This window comes from Eptesicus fuscus, chromosome 4 (genome assembly GCF_027574615.1).
Source record: "Eptesicus fuscus isolate TK198812 chromosome 4, DD_ASM_mEF_20220401, whole genome shotgun sequence".
NCBI classification, from domain to species: Eukaryota; Metazoa; Chordata; class Mammalia; order Chiroptera; family Vespertilionidae; genus Eptesicus; species Eptesicus fuscus.
Genome location: NC_072476.1, coordinates 6,471,187 through 6,495,583, shown reverse-complemented (window position 1 = coordinate 6,495,583; position 24,397 = coordinate 6,471,187). Strand labels below are relative to the sequence as shown.

Here is a 24,397-nt window from a genome sequence, read left to right as displayed (position 1 = left end):
TCGGGCCCTGCCCGGGCTCCCACGTCCAGTGTTGGGCGCCCACACCGTGCAGGCATTTCCCCCGCTACCCCTCTGACCCCTCACACCCCAAAGGCCTGCGACCAAAGTCACCACCCTTCTCCAGCCCTGCTCCCCTCTGCGTGCTCAGCCGCAGTGCAGGCGTCGCCTCCAGTTAGGCAAGTTGGAAACGATGCCATCATCTCTGACTTCCCTCTCTGTCTCTGTCTCTGTCTCTCCCCGTCTCTCTCACGTAGACAGCCAGGAGCCGCCGTGGTCTGTCCGCTCCACCTCTGCATTCCTTTTGGCATCTGGCCTATTTCCCTCTCCCACTGCTTCTGCCCTGGTCCAGGCCCTAACTCCCTCTCGCCCAGACTAGGGGGACCTCCTTCCCCGCTTTCTGTTGCCGGTGGCAGCCGCTGTGCAGAGCCTACCCAGCCCCATTGCTCCCTTCTTCCCTCCACTCCATCCAGCTGCAGGGGCCCTGCCGGAGACTGACTCGTGATTGGCAAAGCCAGTGACAGCGATCCTAACCCCCCAGCAGATCCCCACTGTCCGGCTCCTTTGCAGCACGGGGTGGCAAGGTCCCCCTAGCGGATCCCCACTGTCCGGCTCCTTTGCAGCACGGGGTGGCGAGGTCCCCCCAGCAGATCCCCACTGTCCCGGCTCCTTTGCAGCACGGGGTGGCGAGGTCCCCCCAGCAGATCCCCGCTGTCCCGGCTCCTTTGCAGCACGGGGTGGCGAGGTGACTCGGTCTGGCCGATAGACATGCAGGGGAAACCCGGGAAGAGGCCCGCGGAGAGGAAGGCCTCCGCTCACTCCTCCCACCAGTGCCATCACCAACGCCCATGAAGCATTTACACTTTAGAAGTTTACTCTCCAGGCTGGCATGTAAGGCCTGGACCACCAGCTCTCCACTCCTTTTCCTCTAGCTTTTCCCACTTCTCCCCACCTTCCTCACAAGGAGCCTGGGGGTGGGAAGGCCAAGGGCAGGTATGTCCTCCACGGTAGCTGGTCCCAAGGATGGCCCCGCATGAACCATCTCCCGGTTCACAATCCTGTGCAGCCCCTCCCCCGCGTCTGCCCTGGGCCTGTGAAGCAGTTTAACTCCCCGGATGCAAAGGGTGTGAAGCTGTGCCACCTGGGCCACAGGGACAGACACTCTGCTTCTGCCCCTCAGTAGTCCCAAGCCACCCGATGAGCCACCAACGGCGCCGAGACCACCGAGCGGTGAGGAAGTGCAACCCGACCACAGGAGAGGCCCAGCCAGCACAGAAGAGCAAGGCCCAGACGCTGAGGGAGCTGGGGCTACACCAGCCAGCCCTCCCCGCTGTTCCCCTGAGCTGACGCCGTGTGGAGCACAGGCAGGCAGGGTAAGCTGGGGTGAGAAAGTAACTAAAAAGTACTTCTAGTTAAAGTCCATGATGGCTGCTCTTCCGCATGCACGCTTTGCTTCTATTGCCCCTTCAGCTTAGACTAGCTCTCCTTCTCACCACACATACCCATCTGTCAAGACCCTTCTTGAATGCCACCTCTTCTATAAGACCTTCTCGATTGCGTCAGCTCTGAGCACTTGGGTATTTTGACCGGCTCTGGAGCAAGTATGTATTTTTGCCCACCTGTAGCAGCACACCAGTTTTGTTTGGATACATGATCCCTCCCCCTTTGTGGTGGAACTGTCAATCAAGTTGTCCACTTACCCCTGACCAGGCCAATCAGCTGCTCTCTCTCTCCAGGGCAGATCCTCATGGAGGACAGCCTGACCGAGCTCCTGCAGGCCGGGTCTCCCAGCTGCTCTGATCCCTGTCCAGGGCAGGAGTTGATTCTTCAGCTTTTCCTTTGAGTCTCTGAGCCCCCCTGGAGCAGAGACAGCAAGCTCACCAATTATTCCATGTGTCCCCAAACATTTATTTCTCACCACCTGCAGTGAGGGCAGACCTTGTAACTAGCTCTGATGGATGACATTAGAGTAGAAATGACACATGCCAGTTTCAGGCTGAGGCAGTAAAAAAGCCCCCATGCAAACCTCCATCCCTAGAGACCCCTGCATGGTCATCGAGGAGGCTTTGTGTTTCCGGTGTTGTAGGTGATGCAGCTGCAAGAGCGCGGATGCTCTGTAGGCTGAGTCCCTGAGTGAGTGCAGAGTGGAGTCCCTGCAGACCCACGTGTGATATGTAGTATGACCTAGAAATAACCATTTGGAGGATGTTGTTACAGCACCATAACCTGGCCTATCCTGAATAACACATACCCAATACCCTTCCAATATGCTTTTTTTGTTTTTGCTCAAGTTACCCGAGTCACGTTTCTTGCACCTAAAATTGTTTAACTGACAAACTCTTAGCCCTTAGCAGTTTCTTCTTTATACACTTACTAATGTGCATCTGTCTTATTTTTCCTTCTCAGCTGAGAGCAACTTTGCATCCTATCACACTAGCATACACGTATAATGCTCTTGATAATTATTTGTTGAATGAATGCAAAAATGGAACGAAAGTGAAAAATTTGATGAATCAACTAGATACTTTCTGTTCAACCTTAGTTTCTAAATCCATTTTCAAGAGAGCATTAATTAAAAGGAATCCTAAAATATGATTGCACCTCTGGTTTTATGATGATGGTGGCATATATTTTCAATCATATTATGATGTCATGACTTCAAAAACTTTATTAAATGCCGAAGAGTAAAATACCTTGGAAACATCAGAACAACAGCAAAATTCAGTGAGCTCTTAACTCCTGACAGACGCCACATGCCGGCTGCTTAGTTTTTTCATCTTCCTGTCCCACCCCACTCCCAATCCTGATGTTTAACATCGGATTGTAGACAAAAGGAGAAGCAGCAATTTGGAAGTATTTGTCTATTGTTCCTGAAGAAATTAATAATTTTTACACCAGTAAAAAAAAAAAAAAAAAAAAAATAGTGCCTCAGGACTCTGCTGGACCAGATCCTCCACTTTAAAAGAAAAACCTATAATAATTCTATATAGAAAAAACCTATAATAATTCTATATAGAAAAATAAGCTTATCTTGACATAATGATATTAAAGTAAGCTTGTCCCTCATTATTTAAAAAGTTGGCAATTTTTTTGCTTAAATAAATTATGTCTATACAAAGTAAAAAATACATAAATAAAAGTAACACCTATACCCTGGGTCTGGGAGAGGCCACGCGCCCCTGGGTCCGGGTGAAGCTAGATCCTGGGTCCGGGTGAGGCCGTGTGCCCCTGGATCCGGGTGAGGCTGGGTCCCGGGCCCAGGTGAGGCCACGCGCCCCTGGGTCTGGGAGAGGCCACGCACCCCTGGGTCCGGGTGAGGCTAGATCCCGGGTCCGGGTGAGGCCGTGTGCCCCCGGATCCGGGTGAGGCTGGGTCCCGGGCCCGGGTGAGGCCACGCGCCCCTGGGTCTGGGAGAGGCCACGCACCCCTGGGTCCGGGTGAGGCCTCCCGCCCCTGGGTCCAGGTGAAGCTGGATCCCGGATCCGGGTGAGGCCGTGTGACCCTGGATCCGGGTGAGGCTGGGTCCTGGGTCCGGGTGAGGCCGCTCGCACCTAGGTCCTGGTGAGGCCACGCGCCCCTGGGTCCGGGAGAGGCCACGCGCCCCTGGGTCCGGGTGAGGCCACGCGCCCCTGGGTCTGGGAGAGGCCACGTGCCCCTGAGTCTGGGTGAAGCCGTGCCCCTGGGTCCGGCCGAGACCAAACCAGAGGGAGTCGGACCTGCATTACCACCATTTGTCCACCATCCAGAGCTGAGGGGTCAGTGCCGACATATACACATAAGGAACTGGTGGACATTAAAATTGGGTCTCAAAAGAACTGTTGGTCCAGAAAGAAACTCACTACAGACTGATTCATTTGCCTGTCAGCATAACTATTATTGCTCATCTCACATTCAGTTCTTATAAGTATATCTCTAGTGACACATGATCTCGCTCATCTAGGGGAAATGATGAACAACATAGACTGATGAACAAGAACAGAACCAGAAACAAGGAGGCATCGATCGGACTATCGGGCCTCAGAGGGAGGATAGGGGAGGGTGGGAGGAGGGGGGAGAGATCAACCAAAGGACTTGTGTGCATGCATATGAGCCTATCCAACGATTAAGTTCAACAGGGGGTTGGGGCATCCGTGGGGTGGGGTGTGGGATGCGAATGGGGGGATGAGGACAAATATGTGACACCTTAATCAATAAAGAAATTAAAAAAAAAAGTAACACCTATACTACTGGCAAGTGTGGCCCAATGGGTTGAAGCATCTTCCAGTGCACTAGAAGGTTGTGGGTTAGATTCCCGATCAGGGCATGTACCTGGGGTGCAGGTTCGATCCCTGACCCCAAAATATCTTTGGTGAAGATTTAAAAAAAAAAAGAAAAAAGAAACACCTATAAATGAAAATGGTTTACAACCTGCTTCCAATGAAAGAGAGAGAGGGACAATCTGCTCCCAATGAAGAGAGAGAGAGAGAGAGAGAGAGGTTTCAGAAGTATTTTACTCTTTGGCATTTAATAAAGTTTTTGAAGTTATGACATCATAATGTGATTGAAAAAATATATATGCCACTGTCATGATAAAAACAGAGGTGTAATCATATTTTAGGATCTCTTTTAATTAGTGCTCACTTGAAAATGAATTGGGAAACCAAAGTTTAGTGGAAACCCTCTCTAATAAAAGAGTAATATGCAAATTAACCATCACTCCACTACATAAGCCACACCACCAGCCAAGCCACGCCCACCAGCCAATCAGGGCGAGTATGCAAATTAACCCCAACCAAGATGGCTACCAGAAGGGAGGCTTGGGTTTCCCCGGCGATAGAGGAAGCCAAGCTTTACACACACTCTGGCGGGCCCAGGCCTCCACTCAAGGATACAAAGTTTCAATTATAGAAGGTAAACAAATCCACGGTGGAACAGGAGGCTTGGCTCTGCTCCAGGCTACAAAGTTTCAATTGTACAAGGTAAATAAATTCCAGATACCAGGGCCTCTGCTTGGGTCGCCAGGGGCGTGGCTGGCCTGCAAACCACCACAGGCCCCTCGCTCAGGCCTCTCCACGCCCCAAGGGAACCCCACCCTGATCCAGGACACCCTTCAGGGCAAACCAGCTGGTCCCCACACGTGCACCAGGCCTCTATCCTATCTAATAAAAGAGTAATATGCAGATTGACCATCACTCCAACATACAAGATCAAGATAGCTGCCCCTATGTGGTCAAAGATCCTGCCCCCATGTGGACACAAGATGGCCACCACAAGATGGCCAGCAGGGGAAGGGCAGTTGGGAGGGACCAGGCCTGCAAGGGAGGGCAGTTGAGAGGGACCAGGCCTGCAAGGGAGGTCAGTTGGAGGCGATCAACCCTGCAGAGGAGGGGAGTTTGGGGTGACCAGGCCGGCAGAGGAGGGAAGCTGGGGGCAAACAGGCTGGCAGGGGAGCAGTTAGACATCAATCAGGCTGGCATGGGAGTGGTTAGGGGGTGATCAGGCTGGCAGGCAGAAGCGGTTAGGGGAAATCAGGAAGGCAGACAGGCGAGCAGTTGGGAGCCAGCAGTCCTGGATTGTCAGAGGGATGTCCAGTGGGATCGGGCCTAAATGGGCAGTCAGACATCCCTCGAGGAGTCCCAGATTGGAGAGGGTGCAAGCTGGGCTGAGGAACACCCCCCTCACCCCCGTGCACGAATTTCGTGCACTGGGCCTCTAGTATATATATACTAGTATAGAGGCCTGGTGCATGAGATTCGTGCACTCGGGGTGGGTGGGGGTGGATGGGGAGAGTTCCCTCAGCCCAGCCTGTGCCCTTTTGCAGTCCAGGAGCCCTTGAGGGATGTCCGACTGACGGCTTGCCAGCCGTGAGCCTGGCTTTTGGGGTTCTGGCTGAGCAGTGCTCCCCCTGTGGGAGCGCATTGACCACCAGGGGGCAGCTCCTGCATTGAGTGTCTGCCCCCTGGTGGTCAGTGCGCATCATAGCGACCGGTCGTTCCACAGTATGGTTGCTTTGCATATTAACCTTTTATTATATCGGGTTTTTAAATATATATTTTTATTGATTTTTTAGAGCAAGAGGAAGGGAATAAGAGAAACAACAATGAGAAACTTCAATCGGCTACCTCCTGCATGCACCCTACTGGTGATTGAACCAGAGACCTCTTGGTTCATGGGTTGGCACTCAACCACTGAGCCACACCAGCCTGGCACAATGTTTTAGTTGGAATAAACTTGAAGGGCATGGGACATCGGATATGTGAATAAATTTAGGTGTGTTAGACCACGTGCATGTGATTCACTGGGGATCTTGTTAAAATGCAGATTCTGCTGCAAGAGGTCAGGGCGGGACCTCAGACTCTGCTGCCGCTGGTCCACAGCCCACCTTGGAGGAGCAAGCTGCAGATGCTCTGTGTGTGATAAGAATCACCACGGCGATTCAAGAGCTCCTGACAGGCCCACCTGGGACCACACTGAATTGGGGTTTTGATCAAGTTTCCCTGAATTCAACCTTTGATCAGTTTTCTTTAAGTCTGTTAGGATATCACCATAACCTTGTCTCTTATCTTGAAATCACTTCTCCAGGAACTTCACTGTCTCTTTAGAAACGAGTTGAGAACACAGAAGCAGGCAAAACAGAAGCCTGAGAAGTGAAAAAGGTGTAACCAATTTCACACACTAAAACGTGTGCATTTTACTGGTATTTAGCTTTATTTATTTTCCCCATTTTACAATAAGACTGGCTATTTATTTGCTCAGGCCAGGGGTTGTTGAAAGAAGATAATTATAAGAAGAGATTAGGACTGCTGATACTTGACATTGAGGGAAGGACATGAAAATACTATGAAAAGCTGACTCTATAATACAAAAAATGAAAAACTCATAAAATTAATAATGAAACACAGAGGTGTCAGAGGAACAGGGATAGTCTTGGGGTGAAGGCAAAAAGCCTGAGATGTAGAAATTGTCCTCAAAGACATTGCTGTGCCCATCATGTCATAGGATAGAGATAAGTATATATTTTAGGATTATTAATACAGGGAATAGAATTTTAAAAAATGTTTGTGCTTAAAAGGGTAATCTAGTTATATAGAAAATTCACTAATGTATAACAATTCTCTGATGAAGCTGGATAAATGTGGCTTTAAGTATATTCCAATTTTATATAGTATTGATTTCATTATATCTAAAATCTTTGTGATCACATAGAGTCCATTTATCTTGAAAAATAGTATTTCTTGTGATTATAAAACATGCTCCTGGAGACAGTTGAAACACATAAAAAAGTGATAAGAAAAAGTTTACCTATAATCCATCCAATCAGGAATATTCACCAATAATATTTTGGTATATAGTCTTCTAGTTTTCTCTCTCTCTTAAAATATACCGCATTATGGGTTTTTTTCCTTCTTACATCAAGTATTCTTTGAAAACATGATTTTCAGGCTGCGTAAGATTTTCACTTATTTCGACCATTTTCCTTTGTATTTGGAGACATGTGAGCTGTTGCCATTTCCCCCGGAAGAACCAAGGCTCCGAGGCACTTCTCTGCACATTCACCTTGGTGAGCATCTCTGGTTATTTCCGCGGGCAGGTCCCAGAAGTGGGATCACCAGGTCAGACAACATTCACGTCCAGGCTCTTAGAGAGTGCGCCGCCCCACCGAGTGCTCTGGGCTGAAGGCTGAATGGTCCGCACTGCTTCCACCGTGTGCATACTTCCCCGGCCAGTGTCCAAGCCTCCCCGGGCTTTACACAGGGACCGTTTTAAAGATGACCTTTGGGGCCTGTCACCATCCCTCTCTGGTGAGAGCTAAGTTGAGGGGAATCATTGTCCCTCTCTGCTTCACCAGCACATACCCATCACCTCCACCAGATCCAACTGAAAATGTAAGACATAAATAAAAATGTGAATATACTGTTTCCATAAGCAACTTTATTTTCTTTTGCTTCTTGTTTTACTCATTTCTTTTTACTTTTATTTCCTTCCTTCCGTTTTCTCTGTGTTTATATATTTTTCTACTTTTTAAATAGATACAAATTAAATTTTGTTTTCTTGTTTTTAGTAAGTACACTGAAGGTTATAAATCCCCCTCTAATTATTGTTTTAGTTGGATTCCACAGGTTTGATTATGTAAGACTTTTGTCATTCACTACTATTTTGTAATTTCCATATTGATTTAAAAAAAAATATGTGATTTTGTTTCCAGCCAAAACCGGTTTGGCTCAGTGGATAGAGCGTCGGCCTGCGGACTGAAAGGTCCCATGTTCGATTCCCGGTCAAGGGCATGTACCTTGGTTGCGGGCACATCCCCAGTAGGGGGTGTGCGGGAGGCAGCTGATCGATGTTTCTAACTCTCTATCTCTCTCTCTTCTTCTCTGTAAAAAATCAATAAAATATATTTTAAAAATATGTGATTTTGTTTCCAAATGTATGTTCTTTTTCTTTTTAAAATGTATTATAAAACCTGTCAACATAAAAAAGTATAAAATATAATAAAACTAGAACATATGCTTATAAATTTTATTATTGATAAGTCATAGATGTATAAGATAAACAAACCATCCTGTCCTCCTGGTCCTTCCTCAGAAGTAACTGCCATTATTAACGTTATATTTTACGAATTGTATGGGTTTCTTTTTGGATATCTTTTTGTTGTTGATTTTTTTAAAAAAATATATGTTTTACTGATTTTAGAGAGAGGAAGGGAGAGGGAGAGAGAGAAACGTGGATGACAGGGCATGTTGCCCTGCCTGGGAACAAACTCAAGGCCTTTTGGTGCACAGGATGTTTCTCAACTAACTGAGCCACACCAGCCAAGGCTTGTTGATTTTAAATTTTATTTCATTGTGGTTCGTGAATGTGATCTATAGATTCTTCGGAATTCACTGAGGCTTCCTTTGTGGCCAGTACACAGTCAATTTCTGTAAATGTTCCAAATATGTTTGAAAAGACAGATATGCCAATGTTCTTTTTCTGAAATACAAACCAGATGTCACCACTTCCTCTCTCAGCCTCAATGGTCTTCAGGCGAAAGACGGAGCCCCTTAGCCTATGATTTGGCCCTAAGCTTCCTCTCTAGCCAAGGCCTCGGCCACCTCTCTATGTACAAAAAATGGATGTTCACATAGCTTTGGTACCTTGTAGGGTCAACTTTCTGAAACATTTGAACTGTCAGAGTTGCCTTGTAGCGGAAAGTCCAATGTCTGGCATAGCAAAGATCCTAATAGAATCTCTCTGAATGAGGTGTCTTCTGAGGGTGGAGTCATGCTGAGGTTGGATAGTTGCCCTGTGGTGGGTCACTCCCTCATCGCCAGTTCCAATCTTCACTCACTACCTCTTCCTTCTGAACCCAACCCACCTCTCTGAGACCTCTAGTTGCTGTGACCCTGCACGCCAATTTCTCCGCACTTCCGCCTTCCTACCTCTGCCTGCCCATTCCATGGTGGATCACTTCAAGGACCCTTCCACAATGCTGTCCAGTTGCTTTGCCTTCTAGAGACAACTGCATAAGCCCAACAGAGATCCATCCCAGGTGGAGTCCACACTGAGCTTCTGCTCGGAGGCCCCTGGCATGGGGATGGGAGATTGTGGGGGAAATCAGGTGAGCAACTGTCCTCTCTACACGTTTATGGCTTCAACCTTCGCTGGAACCTCACTTTTGTATTTCCTTCGGAATCTGTTTCAACCTTTTTGATCCCCTTCACATCTCCCAAGCTCCTTTATTCAGTCCAATGATCGTTTGCTGCTTTATGGAGAAAACAGAAAACATTAGGGTGAGCCTTCATTTAGCCTTTTCTACTTCCCTTCCTCCTGTTTCAGAAGTGTCTCCCTTCTCCAGGGTAAGAGTAATCCTGTCTCCATATACCCTTGACCCCATCCTCTGTCTCCCCTGTGTTTATCTATTGATTACTCACTCTGATCCCGAGTCTCCCCTTCCAACACCATCCTTCCTAACAGCAATCAGCACTCCTCTTGGAGGCTGACATTAGCTTCCTCACCTCTCTATGGGCTCTTATTGACCATTAACTTCTAGATCAGCATAGCCTACCTTTTATTTATTATTTAAAAAAATTTCTTTATTGATTTTAGAGAGAGATAAAGAAATAGAAACATCAATGAGAGAAATATCGATAGGCTGCCTCCCGCACTCCCCCTACTGGGGATTGAGCCTGCAACCCGGGCATGTGCCCCGACCAGGAATTGAACAGGTGACTTCCTGGTTCAGGGGTCGACACTCAACCACTGAGCACACCAGCCTGGCAGGCCTATCTTTCTTGATTTCTCCAGATCACTGACAATCCTGACCACACCCTGCTTCTCAAAACTTTCTCTTACCTTTTTGCCTCTGTTACCACTCAATCTTGACTCCCTTTCTTCTCTCTCTACCTCCTTCTTTGTTCTTTGACCCTGAAATGTCAGGGTTCCAAGTGTTTTCTATTGACAATCCTCACTTTTTATTTCTTTACACACCAGGAAAGCACACGTTTCATTTCAAAAGGGTAGAGTTTCTACGAAGCTCTCAAGTGTGGTCTATTGTTGCCACATTGCCCCATTTTTCAGGAGCTGTCAGGTATCAGTTTTATGTGAAATCCCTTAACTTTAAATATTGAAAAGGAATTCAAACGTGTACAAAAGTGTGCAGGACAGACAAAACACGGGTGGTCCTGCTTAGGGCTGTTCTCTTATTTGACGGCCCCTAAGGCAATTTGTAAAGTACTTCATTAGTAATGGTAGCTCACACGTATTGAGGGCATACTATGTGCAAGACACTCTTCCAAGTGGTTTGCACGTATTAACCCATTTAATCTTCACAACAATTACATCAGCAAAGTGCAACCATTCTCCTGCGTTATAGATGAGCAAACTGGAGGGATGGCTTCAGTAGTTGTCCTGGTCACAGAGACGCGGAGTTTCAGAACCTTGACTCAAGTCCAGGTGGTCCAGCTCGGACCTCAAGCCTTGAACCACGACCTTCCGCGCGCTTCCCTGCTCAGCAGAGGAGGAGACTGAGGTCCGGGGAGGCGGTGAGGGTGTCTAAGGCCACGGGAGTGGGAACTGGCCGAGCAGGATTTGAAGCTCCCGCCAGGGAGGTGGGTACTGGCGCTCTGTGCTCCTCCATGATTGGCACCGTTTCCCGCCGGGCTGCGCTCCCGGCTCAGACCTGCGACCCGAATACACACGTGGGCCAGGGGCGCCTGGAGACACACCAGTCATCCACTCCCTGCTGTTGACCCCTCATGGACCTCTCACAGCACTCCCTGCAGGGCAGCGGTAACTTTCAGTGGGCGCGGCCACGTGTGTTCTCTTGTCAACTTCACAAACACGCTGTCTCCCAGGGACTGTTACCCCGATTCACAGACGAAAGAGGCTCAGCGCCGCTCAGTGACTTGTCCAGGATCCAGCAAGTAGCGAAGGGCAGAGGCAGCATTCCAGTCAGGATATCTGACGACGGAGCCCTCATTCTTGGCCGTGAGCTCACACGACCAGTTCTACACACGGGGGAAACTGAGGCCCGGGCAGGGCAGTAGCTTGTGTCCGCGGAATCGCGGCCATGGCGTGGGGTACGCTGCCCTCCTGCTCTTCCTCCTCCGGGGTCGCGGTCTGTCACTGCTGGGCAGACGCGGACGCCCTTTCTCCGGCGGCACGGAGAGCGGAGAGCGGCGGGGAAGCGCGCACTTCCCTACCTAACGGATGCTCCCGCGGCACCATGGCAACGGGCCGGGCGGGAGAACAGGAAGTGTGTAATCCAGTGGGCGGGGCTAATATGCGTAACCACCAATGGGAGCGCCGCATCCGCGTTCGCTCCGCCCGGAAGGAGGGCCGAACCGCTTTTCTGCTAACGCCGCCGGCTGGGTGACCCGCGCTTCGGGGCCGCGGAGGGTAATTCGGTGGCGCGCTTGGGGGCCGAGGGGGCGGGGGCGAGCCGTCCCGAGAGGCGAGGGAAGGCGGGAGGTGGGGTCCGGCCCACGGTCGGCCCGCGCTGTGCCGAGGGGGCGCTAGGTGCGGGACCCGGGGGTTTCCCATTTCCTGAGGGGGAAACCGAGGCCCAGAGAGGGGCAGTAGAAGCAAATAGACCTGAAACTCGTCCCTCTCACACAGACAGCCTTAAATCGTAATAGTAGGTGAAAAAAACACTTTTAATCATATTAGGTGAAAAAGTAAAATACAAAATAGATCTGAACTGAATTCATAAATAGGCCTTCGCCGAGCACCCTCCGTTATCTCGCCGCACTTGGTGCTCCCCTCGGTTTTGTGTATGAAACTTCTCTGTACAGGCCCACAGCCCCTTATTTTAAAGCCCTGGGGCTAGCTGTGCTCAGAATCCCGCATTTCTCGGGTTTCGGGAGGTGATATGGTGCATATCTATGTTCTGCATACATTCAGCAGGCTCCGGGGCAGTGTTTGAATCAATACATTAGTATGTTCACAGATACATCTCTATCTATCTATCTATCTATCTATCTATCTATCTATCTATCTATCATCTGTCATCTATCTATCTTTCTGCACTAACTCTTTAAGGGATAAGGAACAACCATAAGTAGCTTCACCTGAGATCAGATCAAGTTTTCCAACTTAAGAGATTTTTCAGAAAAAAGATCGGAGAATTGCAGATAAGGGACTGGGCTCCTAATATCACTGTCTGCTCCTCCTTCTCGCGGCCTGGGTGTGCCACAGTTGAACTGTGCTCTTGTATGGGCACCCCCTGCCTCCATCACTAACCGTGTGTGCCACCTGGTGCCCTCTCAGCTTCCTCATCTGTAAAATGGACTCAGTGGAGCTTTCCTCCTGAGGTTCTGGTGAGGAGTGAATGAGACCATGGGTGCGAAGCACTCACACTGTTGTCTAGCACGTGGCACAGATGGTTATGATGGAGATTTGCTTATTCCACAAACGTTTCTATTTTGGAATTATTTGGATAGGCGGTACATGCCCATGGTTAACCTCCCCTACCCAGTCAGTCTTCAGAGAGATCACTGATTTCTAGACATAAGCAGGCCTGTCTGTATCTCTCACCCCATTTCCCTCTTACCCCAGATTAGAGCATTCTATACCTTCCTGTACTTCCTTCTCCTTAACATTTATTTTGGCTGTTACTTAACACATTTACATAACTTCTTCTTTATTAAGATATGTAACATACCTGTAAAAATGTAAGTTTGAAGAATGAAAATTAAACGAACACCACCAACTTAAGAAATAGAACATTTTCATATCTTCAGAACCCCCACTGAATCTTTTACTCCTCTTGCCAAATACTGTGTAACCACTGCTCTGAGAATTGTAACTAATTTTCTTGTTTTTCTCTGTAGTTTTTTACTGTTGATGTATCACTCATGAATGCAATGCACGGTTTTGCAAGGTTTTGAATTTTTTATAAATGGGATCCTAATATATATTTTGTGTGACTTGACTTTTGCATATAATATAGATGCATCCTTGTTGATGTGAGTAGCTCTATTTGGTCTTTGTTGCTTTGAATTCCATGGTATGATTATACATGTTTTATGTAGGTGTTCTTCAGTTGATCGTCATTTGTACTCTTGCCAGATTTTTGCTATTACTTGGTGCTTTTACAAACGTATTTCCTGGGGCCAATGTGGAAAAGTTTCTATAAGGTATATATCTAATAGGTTTCTAAGGATACCCAAATGAGCTAGCAATAGCAAGTTGTCTGATGTGGTTGTAAGAGTTTATACTCTGCCAGTGGTGGATGAAAATTTTGGTTTCAGCCACTCTTAAGGATTTTTACCTATCTGGTGATGGTTAAGACATTAATCACGGTGGTTTTAATATTCATTTGTCTGATGACATTGAGGTTGAGCATCTTTTTATGTATTTATTATTTGTGTATCCTCTTTGTAAAATTTGTTCCTTATTTTTTTCTTATGGTTGTCTTCCCCTTATTTGTAGGCGTTCCCTATATGTTCTGAATACAAATATTTTGTGGCTTAAATTTGTTTTAAATACCTTCTGGTTTGTAGCTTGTCTTCTCTTTCTCTTTCCCATTCTCGGGTGTTTTTGGTGAACAGAGGTTATTAATTTTAACAAGGCTGAATATATCATTATAATCCTTTATGATTTGTACTTTTTGTATCTTTTAAAGAAATCCTTCCCTACTTTTGGTCAAAATGATATTCTCCTAGGCAATGTGGCCTGGGTGGGGGAGGGACGGTGGTGGTGGGGGAGATATTCTCAATGTTGTTTTACCAAAGTTTCACAGTGTTTCCTTTCTTATGGCTTTAATCTTTAGCAATAGATTTTTGTACATAGTGTGAGGTAAGGGTCTCGTTCTTTTTTTCTTTTCCACGTATGGATAATCAGTTGTTTTGGCACCTTTTATTGAAAAGTTTGCTTTGATCTGGCATTCCATTTCTCCAACATGTCAAGTACCCATACATATTTACAATTCTGTTTCGGGGTCCTTTATTCTGTTTCATTGATCTTATTTGTCTATTTCTACACCATTATCACATTTTATTCATTACTCTAGCTTTACGATTACTTGGTACCTGGTAGGACAAGTCCTCCTCCTTCATCTTCTCCAAGAATGTCTTTGCCGTTTTGCCTTTATGTTTTCCATGAAATTTTAGAATCATCTTGTCAGATCACACCCAGACATAAAGCCTGTTGGGAATTTGACTGGAATTGCGTTGATTTAGTTGCATTGGATTAATTTGGATTTAATTTTTTAAATCCTCACCTTAGGATATGTTTTTATTGATTTTAGAGAGAGAGGAAAGGGGAGAGAAAGAGAGAGAAACATCACTGTGAGAGAAACATCAATCGGTTGCCTCCCACACACACCCCGACTGGGGATGGAACCCACAGCCTTTTGGTGTGTGGGATGAAGCTCCAACTAAGTGAACTACCTGGCCAGAGCCTAATTTGGATTTTATTTATTTATTTATTTATTTATTTTATTTATTTTTTTTAAAAAAATATATTTTATTGATTTTTTACAGAGAGGAAGGGAGAGGGATAGAGAGCTAGAAACATCGATGAGAGAGAAACATCGATCAGCTGCCTCCTGCACACCAGTTTTGGCCCTAATTTGGATTTTAAAGTGATTGCTTTCAACATCTTGTCCCTAAGTATTGTTTGCTGTAGGTTTTTGTAGACAAAGGAATTTCCTTCTCACCTGAGAATATTTTTTCCATTGATTTTAGAGAGAGTGGAGGGAGAGGAAGGGAGGGATAAAGAGGAGAAAGGGAGAGAGAGAGAGATAGCCGGATCTGAGATTGAGGGCAACGAGGATCAGGTCTGTGGTGTTTGCATGACTGGACTGTACCACATAAACCAGGTGATTTGCAAAGAACACTTGGGAGGAAAAGGGTTGAAGATGCTGAAAGGAGAAGGAATCCGGTGTAGGATTTGTTGAGGTTGAGATGCTGGTGAAAGGCTCGAGGAAAGCTAGTAGGCAGGCAGAGAAACTGATCCTGAGACTGCCATCATCTTTCCAGCTTGGAGGTCCAGTTGGTGATGCTGTTGAAAAGAACAGTAACTAGTCTTTGTGTGTCTCCTATGTGCAGGTCCTTGGCAAACATTTGGTGGTCATATCTCATTTAAACTTATTCCTTAAATATAGTTATTATTATCCTCATATTATAGATGAAAAGACTAAGGCTCAGGGAGATTAAACGTGTTAGCTAAATATGTTTCTGTGTTATATTTGCCTAAGTAATGGCAACTTTCTTGTCAGATCATGGCATAACCTGAAATGAATGTTAAAAGTCTCAGAATCCCAGGCCTTTATGCAGTCAGAACCTCCAGGAAAGAGGCCATGGATGTGTATTTTTAATACACAGATGACGTGGTTTTTAAGCTCAGGCAGGCCTAGCAAGAACTGGTCTCAAAGCCATCTGTCCAGTTCTGAGCCCACGCTCTTCACCCCCTGTGAACAACTGGACCTCTGGCAGGCGCGGGCTTTTTGATCAGCTCTGATCTTTGTGGTTCGTGGAAAGATACTGTTTTAATAGAGAGCAGGAGATTTAGAAAATACCCTGCAGTCCTACGATGTCAGTTTTATTAGTGGTTTGGGATAAAGGAAGGAAACTAACACTTATTCAATGTTTGCTAGCATTTCTCTAAGCAGTGAATGTTATTCTAATTTTTTAGTGAGAATATGGGACCTCAGCTAAATTTATCCAGGGCCATAGAGCTGGTAAGTGACTAAATCAAGTTTCAGATCCAGAATCATCTAATAGTGAAAATAGCTAACACTTATTTAGTGCTTAGTCTGTTACCAGGCTTCTATGTGTATTATTTCATTTAATCCTCATGGTAATTGTGTGGAGAAGGTTTTTATCATTATTCTGATTTTACAGATCAGAAACTGAAGCACGTGAAGGTGATGTCTCCCAGTTTCACACGCTAAGTGAGGGAGCAGGCTGTGAATGCAGGCCTCTGGTTGGCTCCCGAGCCCACGCTTTTCACCACTGCCCAGCACTCATTTGACTAGCCCCTGACTTGTGTCCTTTTCATTTTTGTACTATTCAGCATGTTGACCTGGATTTTTAAAACCATAACAAATTTATATTTGATAATGCAAATTCATACAAAATCTAGAACATTGCTTTTGGTGTGTTCAAAGATAAGTTGATTTCATTTACTTCTTTTTTAGCTCCGTCACCATGCAGGGTAGCTCAAGAAGAACGGGCACCATGACCGATGTCCACCGGCGGTTCCTCCAGTTGCTGATGACTCACGGCGTGCTGGAGGAATGGGAGGTTAAGCGCTTGCAGAAGCACTGCTATAAGGTCCATGACTGTAAGTATCGTTTTCCTGTGCCCAGAAGGCTCTGGAGCTGTGTGATCAGGGACTAGTGACATTGGTATAATGCCAGGTAACCAGTCAACCCATACTCCTGACCTGGCCATTCAGGTCTCTCACAATCTCCCTTTAGCCCATCTTTCTCATCTCATCTTTGACTTGTTTTTTAAGTAAATCTTACACTTAGCCCAGGTTAGGTAAGACTTGACCTCTGAAGCAGTAGAGTCATGGTTCACAGCAGGGCTCCAGCACCTCCTCGAGCTGAGTTTCTTCACCACTAACATGGGGATAATTAATTGTATTTGACATTCTATGGTTCAGAGACCTAAGGGCCATGATACATAAGAAACACCTGGCACAGGAAAAGCGCTTAGTTGGCTATTGGTAGTCAGAGGGCAGCTTAGCATAGTGGTTCAGGGCGCAGCCTGGGACTTGGCCATCCCTGGAAAAGTGCCTTTCCTGCTGGTGCTGGCTGTAGGCATTTGGAACATCTCAGTGGTTGTTGGGAGGGTAAATAAGATAATGCATGTGGAGCACTTAGAGACAGGACCGCTGGTGCGTACTAAGTTTTCAGCAACTGGAGGTTTCAATAAAGCAATGGGATCAATGTGGATAGATTGATAAAATCAGTATTAGGTCTTGTCGAATGTCAGCATAGGTAGGTCTTATGGAGTGAAAAGGAAAGTTTATATTTTTAAATATTTATTTATTTATTGTTAATCCTCACCAGAGGATATTTTCCCATTGATTTGTAGAGAGGGTGTAAGGGAGAGACACACAGAGAGAAACATCGATATGAGAAAGACACATTGATTGGTTGCTTCCTGCACGCACCTGGACCAGGGCCACAGATTGAGCCTGCAACGGAGGTATGTGCCCTTGGCTGGAATTGACCCGGATGCTTCAGTCCGGGGACTGATGCTCTATCCACTGAGCCAAACAGGCTAGGGCGGAAAGTTCATAAATTATTCTTGTTGTATGATGTCGTTGTGTTAGGTTCTGTGTAAAGCTTAGTGATTTTTATTGTTCATGAGTCATACATCTGCATGTGAAAATATGAAAGTGGACTGGAAAGATATGCAGCACACTCATGCTTGCCTTTGGAGAGAGGAAGAGAGGAATAGGCTTGTCAACAGAAATCAAAGGACTTCATCTTTATCCTGTTTTGTTGTTTTATTGTAAAAAAAAAAGACTTGAGGCAAACATGGCATTACTAGTTTAGTCTAATGGTTGTCACTTCTGATGAATGGGAATATAGGATTTTTATGCTATGTTTTTGTATTTTCTCTATTAAAATTTTTTTTAATTCTTACCTGAGAATATATTTTTTTACTTATTTGAGATAGAGAAGAAGGAAGAGAGAGAGAAAAAACACATTAATGTAAGAGAGAAACATTGATCAGTTGTTTCCCCCACGGGCCCAGATCAGGGATCAAACTCACATCCTGGGCATGTGCCCTGACCAGGAATTGAAGCCCCCACCTTCTGGTGTACAGGATGATGCTCCAACCAATTGAGCCACACCAGCCAGGGCCTCTCTCTATTTTTAATTGTTAAAAGAAGAGTGGAAAAAAGACGTGAGCCAAGTCAAGAGGGGTGAGGAAAGGTATGGGGGAGGCTCCAAGTGCCTAGGTGAAGGGACACGAGGCCCAGGGTCACATTGGAGAACTGCAGTCTGCGGCATGATAGAGGCGGAAGCCAGATCCCGGAGGGTGGAGGAGTGTGCAGTCAGAAGGCAGAGAGTACAGAAACAAGTCCATGCATGATATGCAGAAGGAAGGTGGAGAGGGTGGCATGTTAGAGAAGAGGCACGGATTGAGCCGCTGGTCCATGGAGGTGTTCTGTGGGGAATTCTGGAAGCTTTGTTAGACATCCACAAATAAAGGCTTGGCGGGTTCTACAGTAAGGAAACCTGTGTACCCAAACTTAATCCTGTGTATCCAAACTTAACTGACAAACAGATAACATACTTCAGGAAACCCTAGATAAAACTATATGAGGTGTGGGAAGAGAATACGTTTTTTGGTGTGTAGGTTTACAGATCTGGAAAAACCCATAGTATGTATATCATAGTAGTGGTTTTTTCTTTTGGTGTGTGTGTATGTGTGTGTGTTAATCCTCACCTGAGGATATGATTTTATTGATTTTTGAAGAGAGAGAGAGAGAGACATTGATGTGAGAGAGAAACATCGATCCGTTGCCTCCTGCATAGGCCCCGGCCTGGGATCGAACCCACAACCTAGGTATGTGCCCTGACCTGGAATTGAATGGGGTGATGCTCCAACCAACTGGGTCACCCGGCCAGGCCTACCATAGTAGTGTTGTTCTCCCCTCTTAATTCTGTAGACAGTGCAGACCTCCAGGAGGATTTGAAGCTAGAAGTGACATAATTAGTGTCGTGTTTGGGAATTCTCCTGGTGAGAACATATCTGCTCTCATTGCCTGCACTGTGGTGGACGGGGTCTTTGGTGAGAGCCTCCTTCATGGAATATTACACCTGTCAAGCTAGCTTCTCTTGCTCTTTAAAAGGCACAACAAGGCTTTAAACATACCCCTCAATATTCTTCAGTGATGGGCATACCAGGCTTTTCTTGTCTCTACGTAACAATTCATTCCTTCTCCCATTAGTATCTTATATATGTCTGGGATATGAACTTCACTATAGATGGGGCAGTTTCATAGCTCACTGCAAAGAGCCATATGATGCCTTAATACTAAGATTGAAAGTGTTTTTGCCTTTATTTGACCTTTAAAGTAGTTATGATCTAATATAGAAAAGTCCTGTAGAATATGTCTAGGAAATGATTTATTCTCGCACTTTATGTATCATTTCTGCATATCAAGATACGGTTATGGTCATCAGGATAGAACTATAGTTTGTTTTCTCTTGTTGTTCATTAAAAAAAAAAGGTCACTCACAGTATTATTCTTACTTGAGAGGTTTTAAACAAAGAATGATGGAAAGAAAAGACCTAAAATTAAGTAAATACTTATAAAACCAATATTATCAATCTCTTATCTTTTGAAGAGATACCTAGGAAAGGCCCCTTTCACCAACTGGAAACATATTTAGTTTTTAAGAGAATTAAAAACAAAGGAGTAATTGAAACTGCAAGTTACTCTAATTGCAGTTTCCTTGGGTTTTGTCCAGTTTATCAAAGAACTTCCTATTTTGGGGTCTCTTCTTACTGTCACTAGGGGAAAAAAATTTCCCAAATCTCCCGGCTAGTGAAGAATTTAGACTTTGTTCTGATGTCCTGGTGGAAAGTCTTTCTGAATGGCATTGGGACTTGTATTCTTAGTGCCCCTTGGATTCTGTGCCAGGGCTTGCATACATGCATGTGGTCGTTCAGCACAACTTCCTGAGACTCTCCCGGGCACCAGGCCTCTCTGCTAGGGACTGCTGGTACAGAGATCAAGTTTTGCTGCATCTTGGGTCTTGTGTGTCCTACAGATTTAGAATCAGATGATTCCAGTAGACACTCCTTATGGAGGTAGGTACAGGAGGCCTCAGGAGTGGTGGTTATGAAGACTTGGATTTGCCCTAGCTGGTTTGGCTCAGTGGATAGAGTGGCGGCCTGCAGACTGAAAGGTACCGGGTTCGATTCTGGTCAAGTGCACATACCTTGGTTGCAGGCTCCTCTCCGGCCTGGGCCCTGGTCAGGGCGCATGCAGGAGGCAACCAATCAATGTGTTTCTCTCTGTCTTTTCCTCTCTCTTGCACTCTCTTTAAAAGATCAATGGAATAATATCACCCTAACTGGTTTGGCTCAGTGGATAGAGCGTTGGCCTGTGGACTGAAAGGTCCCAGGTTTAATTCCGGTCAGGGGCATGTACCTTGGTTGCGGGCACATCCCCAGTAGGAGATGTGCAAGAGGCAGCTGATCGATATTTCTCTCTCATTGAGGTAATTGATGTTTCTAGCTCTCTATCCCTCTTCCTTCCTCTATCTAAAAAAATCAATAAAATATATTAAAAAAAAATATCCTTGGGTGAGGATTAACAAAAAAAACAAACAAAAAAAAGGAAGACTTGGATTTGAGGATTTCTGCTTTGGATTGAGACAGAGTAACAGGGACCAGTTTATCCTCTGTCTGAAATAATTAAAAATGGACAGACTATATGAAACACTGGGCATCCTATCTAATAAAGAGGGAATATGCTAATTGACCCTCACGCTGTTGCAAAGATGGCGGTGCCCACAGCCAATAAGGAGGGAATATGCAAATTGACTGCCCCGCCCTCAAAGATGGCGGCGCCCACAGCCAATAAGGAGGGAATATGCAAATTGACTGCCCCGCCCTCAAAGATGGTGGTGCCCACAGCCAATAAGGAGGGAATATGCTAATTGACTGCCACGCCCTCAAAGATGTGGCACCCATAGCCACAAGATGGCGGCGCCCAGTCTCCTCAGCCCCGTGGGGTGGCAGGCAGGCTGCAAGGCTGGGCCAGCCCCCACGCAGGCCCGGCCGCTCCGCGCGCCTGCCTCCAGAGTCCCCTAGTCCCCTCAACCCCCCAGCCACCCAGGGCTGGCCTGAGGCGCAGGCAAGTCTCAGATGGTGGCTGCCTAGCCTCCCATGGCCGGCCCGAAGCGCAGGCAAGCCTCAGATGGCGGCTGCCCAGCCAAAGCCCGAGGCACAGGCAAGCCTCAGATGGCGGCTGCCCAGCCACCCAGGGCCGCCTGGGGCTCAGGTAACCAGGGCCAGCTGAGGCTTGTGCTGCCGGCAGTGGCAGCAGCAGAGGTGTGATGGGATGTCGCCTTCCCCTGATTGCTGGGTCACCTCCTGCCCCTGGACTGTGAGAGGGGGCAGGCTTGGCTGAAGGACCCCCCCCCTCCAGTGCATGAATTTTCATGCACCAGGCCTCTAGTTAGTCAATAAAGGACAGTAATCTTTTGATAGAGAGACAATGAGCATTTTCCCCCCTTTTATTTTTTTTTAAATCCTCACCAAAGGATATGTTTTTCATTGATTTTAGAGAAAGGAAGGGAGGGAGGGGGAGAGAGAGGAGAGAGAGAGAGAGAGAGAGAAACATCAATGTGAGAGAGAAACATTGATGGTTGCCTCCTGTACATGCTCCAACCTGGGATTGAACCTGCAAGATAGGTATGTGCCCTGACTGGGGATTGAACCTGAAACCTTTTGGTGCACAGGACGATGCTCCAACTGAGAAGGTTACCCCCACTTCAGATTACAGTCACAAGTCCAAGGCCACCCTACTTCTATGACACCCTCCTCAGGTTCAACAATTTTCTAGAATGGCCTACAGATACCAGGAAAACACTCTACTTATGCCTGTCTGGCCTGTTGCAGCAGATGTTTCTTACAGAAAACTAAAGAGACCCTAAGGAACAGGGCATAAGCAAGATAAACAGATCCTCTGGGCTTAGAGCGAGAGAGGAGGGACTAGTCAACAACTATCTGCACAGAGTTTAAAAAGCCAACTGCTAAAGGGTTTCTGATAAAAACCCTTAAAAAAGTAGGAAAACTAGGGAACTTCCTCAGCTCAATAAAGGAGACCTTTGTAAACATCACTTAATTGTGAAAGACTTAATACTTTCCCCCAATAGCAGGAGCGAGACAAGATCATCCATTTTCACCATTTCTGTTGTAACCAGTACACTCAGGCAAGAAACAAATAAAGGCCTCTAGACTGGAAAGGAAGAAGTAGAACTCTATTCACAGACACGATCTTCTGTGCAGAAAGTCTATGGAGTCCGCCCCAAAGCTACCAGTCATGGTGAGTGAGTTTAGTCAAGTTGCAGGGTACAGCATCCCACTTTCTACCCACTAGTCTTAGCGTCTGTTGGTGTTTCTTCCCTAAATTCACTCATCCTTTATGGGTTACCAACTTGCTATGAGGAGCTATTATATACTCTAGCACCAACCTTTGTAATTAATTATGCTGTGTTATGTTTTATTTTTAAACTGTTAGTGGGTTTTATTTTTTAAATTTATTATTATGTTTTATAACTCTTGGTCTTAAAATTATCTCTTGTCCTAAGGACAAATTAGATAAAATATCTAAAATTTTAGATTAAAAAATTAGGATCTGGCATTATTTCACTGAGCAGAATAAATAATATGATGTTCAGGCAAAAAAACAGTTAATTTAAATACCTGTACCAAGAATAGATTAGTGAGCACAGTATCAGAAGGACGTTGGGGTTTGATAGATAGTTTCTGTTTTGTCAAACCTTTATCCGCCTTCATCCTAGCTTTCTTTATCTCATGCTGACTTAGGAGACTAGACTTGCTTCGTTGTTTTGGTGAGTACTTAAGGACCCACGCACACAGTAGGCTGCACACATGCATGTGAGTCACAGTGATACTGTTGACATCTTGGGTTAGTGTGCCATCTCGTATCTGTATTGTAAATACCTTCTCTTTCCAAGGAGGACTCCGTGATATTGAGAAGCTGGCTCCAAATACTTTTTCCTCCTACAGTCATTTCATTGTACATTTCTCCTCTTTGGACATGATGAACAGCTAATAAACTTACCACTGTCGGCCTGCTTGCCTTTCCAGTTAATCAAGGGGAATTAGATCTGTGATCATAACTGAAAAGCGGCATTAAAATTAGCATGAAAGGTAAAATCTAACATGTAAATCTGGGCATCTGTTTGGTCATCTCAGCTTTGCTCAGCTGAAGTCTCAGGAAGAGGAAGCTTACACAGCAGGAATAGAGCGAGCTGCTCTGGTTTCAGGATGGTCGGCCATCCCCTGCAGAGCCTTCATCAGCAACTGGGGGTTCCCCGAGGCGGGTGGGAGTGGGGGCTGCCACTCATCTCAACAGACCACCTGTTTTCAAAGAATGAGACAAAAATGAAATGCACATTAACAGTATCAACAGTAAAGTTGAGGTGAAAGTGGTTTAGTTTTCTTCGTTGCCTCAGTTTGGACTTCGGGACTTGCCCTGCCTCAGTGCCTTCACGATGAAGAGTTGGTGCTGCTCTGTTGCTCACTGGAGTACTGACCAGCACAGCTCTGGTGAGAGGGATGGCGATAGGTGTGTTTCCTGCACACGTGGGGACAGGGGCCTATGTCCCTGTCACCACTCCAGCCGTGTTGTCTTATGGGTTTTAGGGCGTGCGGCTGACATGCAGGAACTGTGCCAAGCACTGTAAAACAAGTTTTATGCACTGTCATTTGAAGAAAGAACAAAGAGTAAACTTCCTAACTGAAATAATCTCTTGATTAAAAAAAAAGATTTATATATATGCACCTGGAAACAGATCTCTAAATCAAAGATTTGAAAAACAGTCCATTGTTAAAACCTTTCACCCTGTGCCAGCAGAGTCCTGAGCTAACCCACCTTGTCACAAGGCGCTGTCATTTTTCTCTTTTTGATTCAGACTCCTGAGGGTTAAGGTGTCAGGTTACATTGTTGTTGAACACTGAAATGGTTTTTAAGCTTTTATTATGGAAAAAGTCAAACAGAGAGAAAGTAGAATAATACAATGAGACCTCTTGTACCCCTCACCCAATTAAAATGATAACTCATGACTAATCTTGTTTTATCTATACTCAAACCTACTTACCCCATGTTATTTTAAAGTAATTCTTAGGCATCATTGCATATCTAAATAAGAATTTCTTTTTTCAAATGCATACTCACGTCATTTGGTCACTGCACTAAACTGAAGTCC

The 24,397-nt window shown here is 45.9% G+C and overlaps 1 protein-coding gene across 1 annotated transcript in view; it reads left to right on the top strand.

The window, feature by feature from the left end:
- Positions 1-11,790: 11,790 nt before the first annotated feature.
- Positions 11,791-24,397, top strand: part of NSMCE1 (NSE1 homolog, SMC5-SMC6 complex component) — a 30,048-nt gene continuing 17,441 nt past the window's right edge. The window contains exons 1-2 of the mRNA XM_008152774.3: positions 11,791-11,856; positions 16,601-16,746. Of these exons, the coding sequence (XP_008150996.2) occupies positions 16,611-16,746 (136 nt within the window). The 5' untranslated portion in view covers positions 11,791-11,856; positions 16,601-16,610. The remainder of the gene's footprint in view (positions 11,857-16,600; positions 16,747-24,397) is intronic.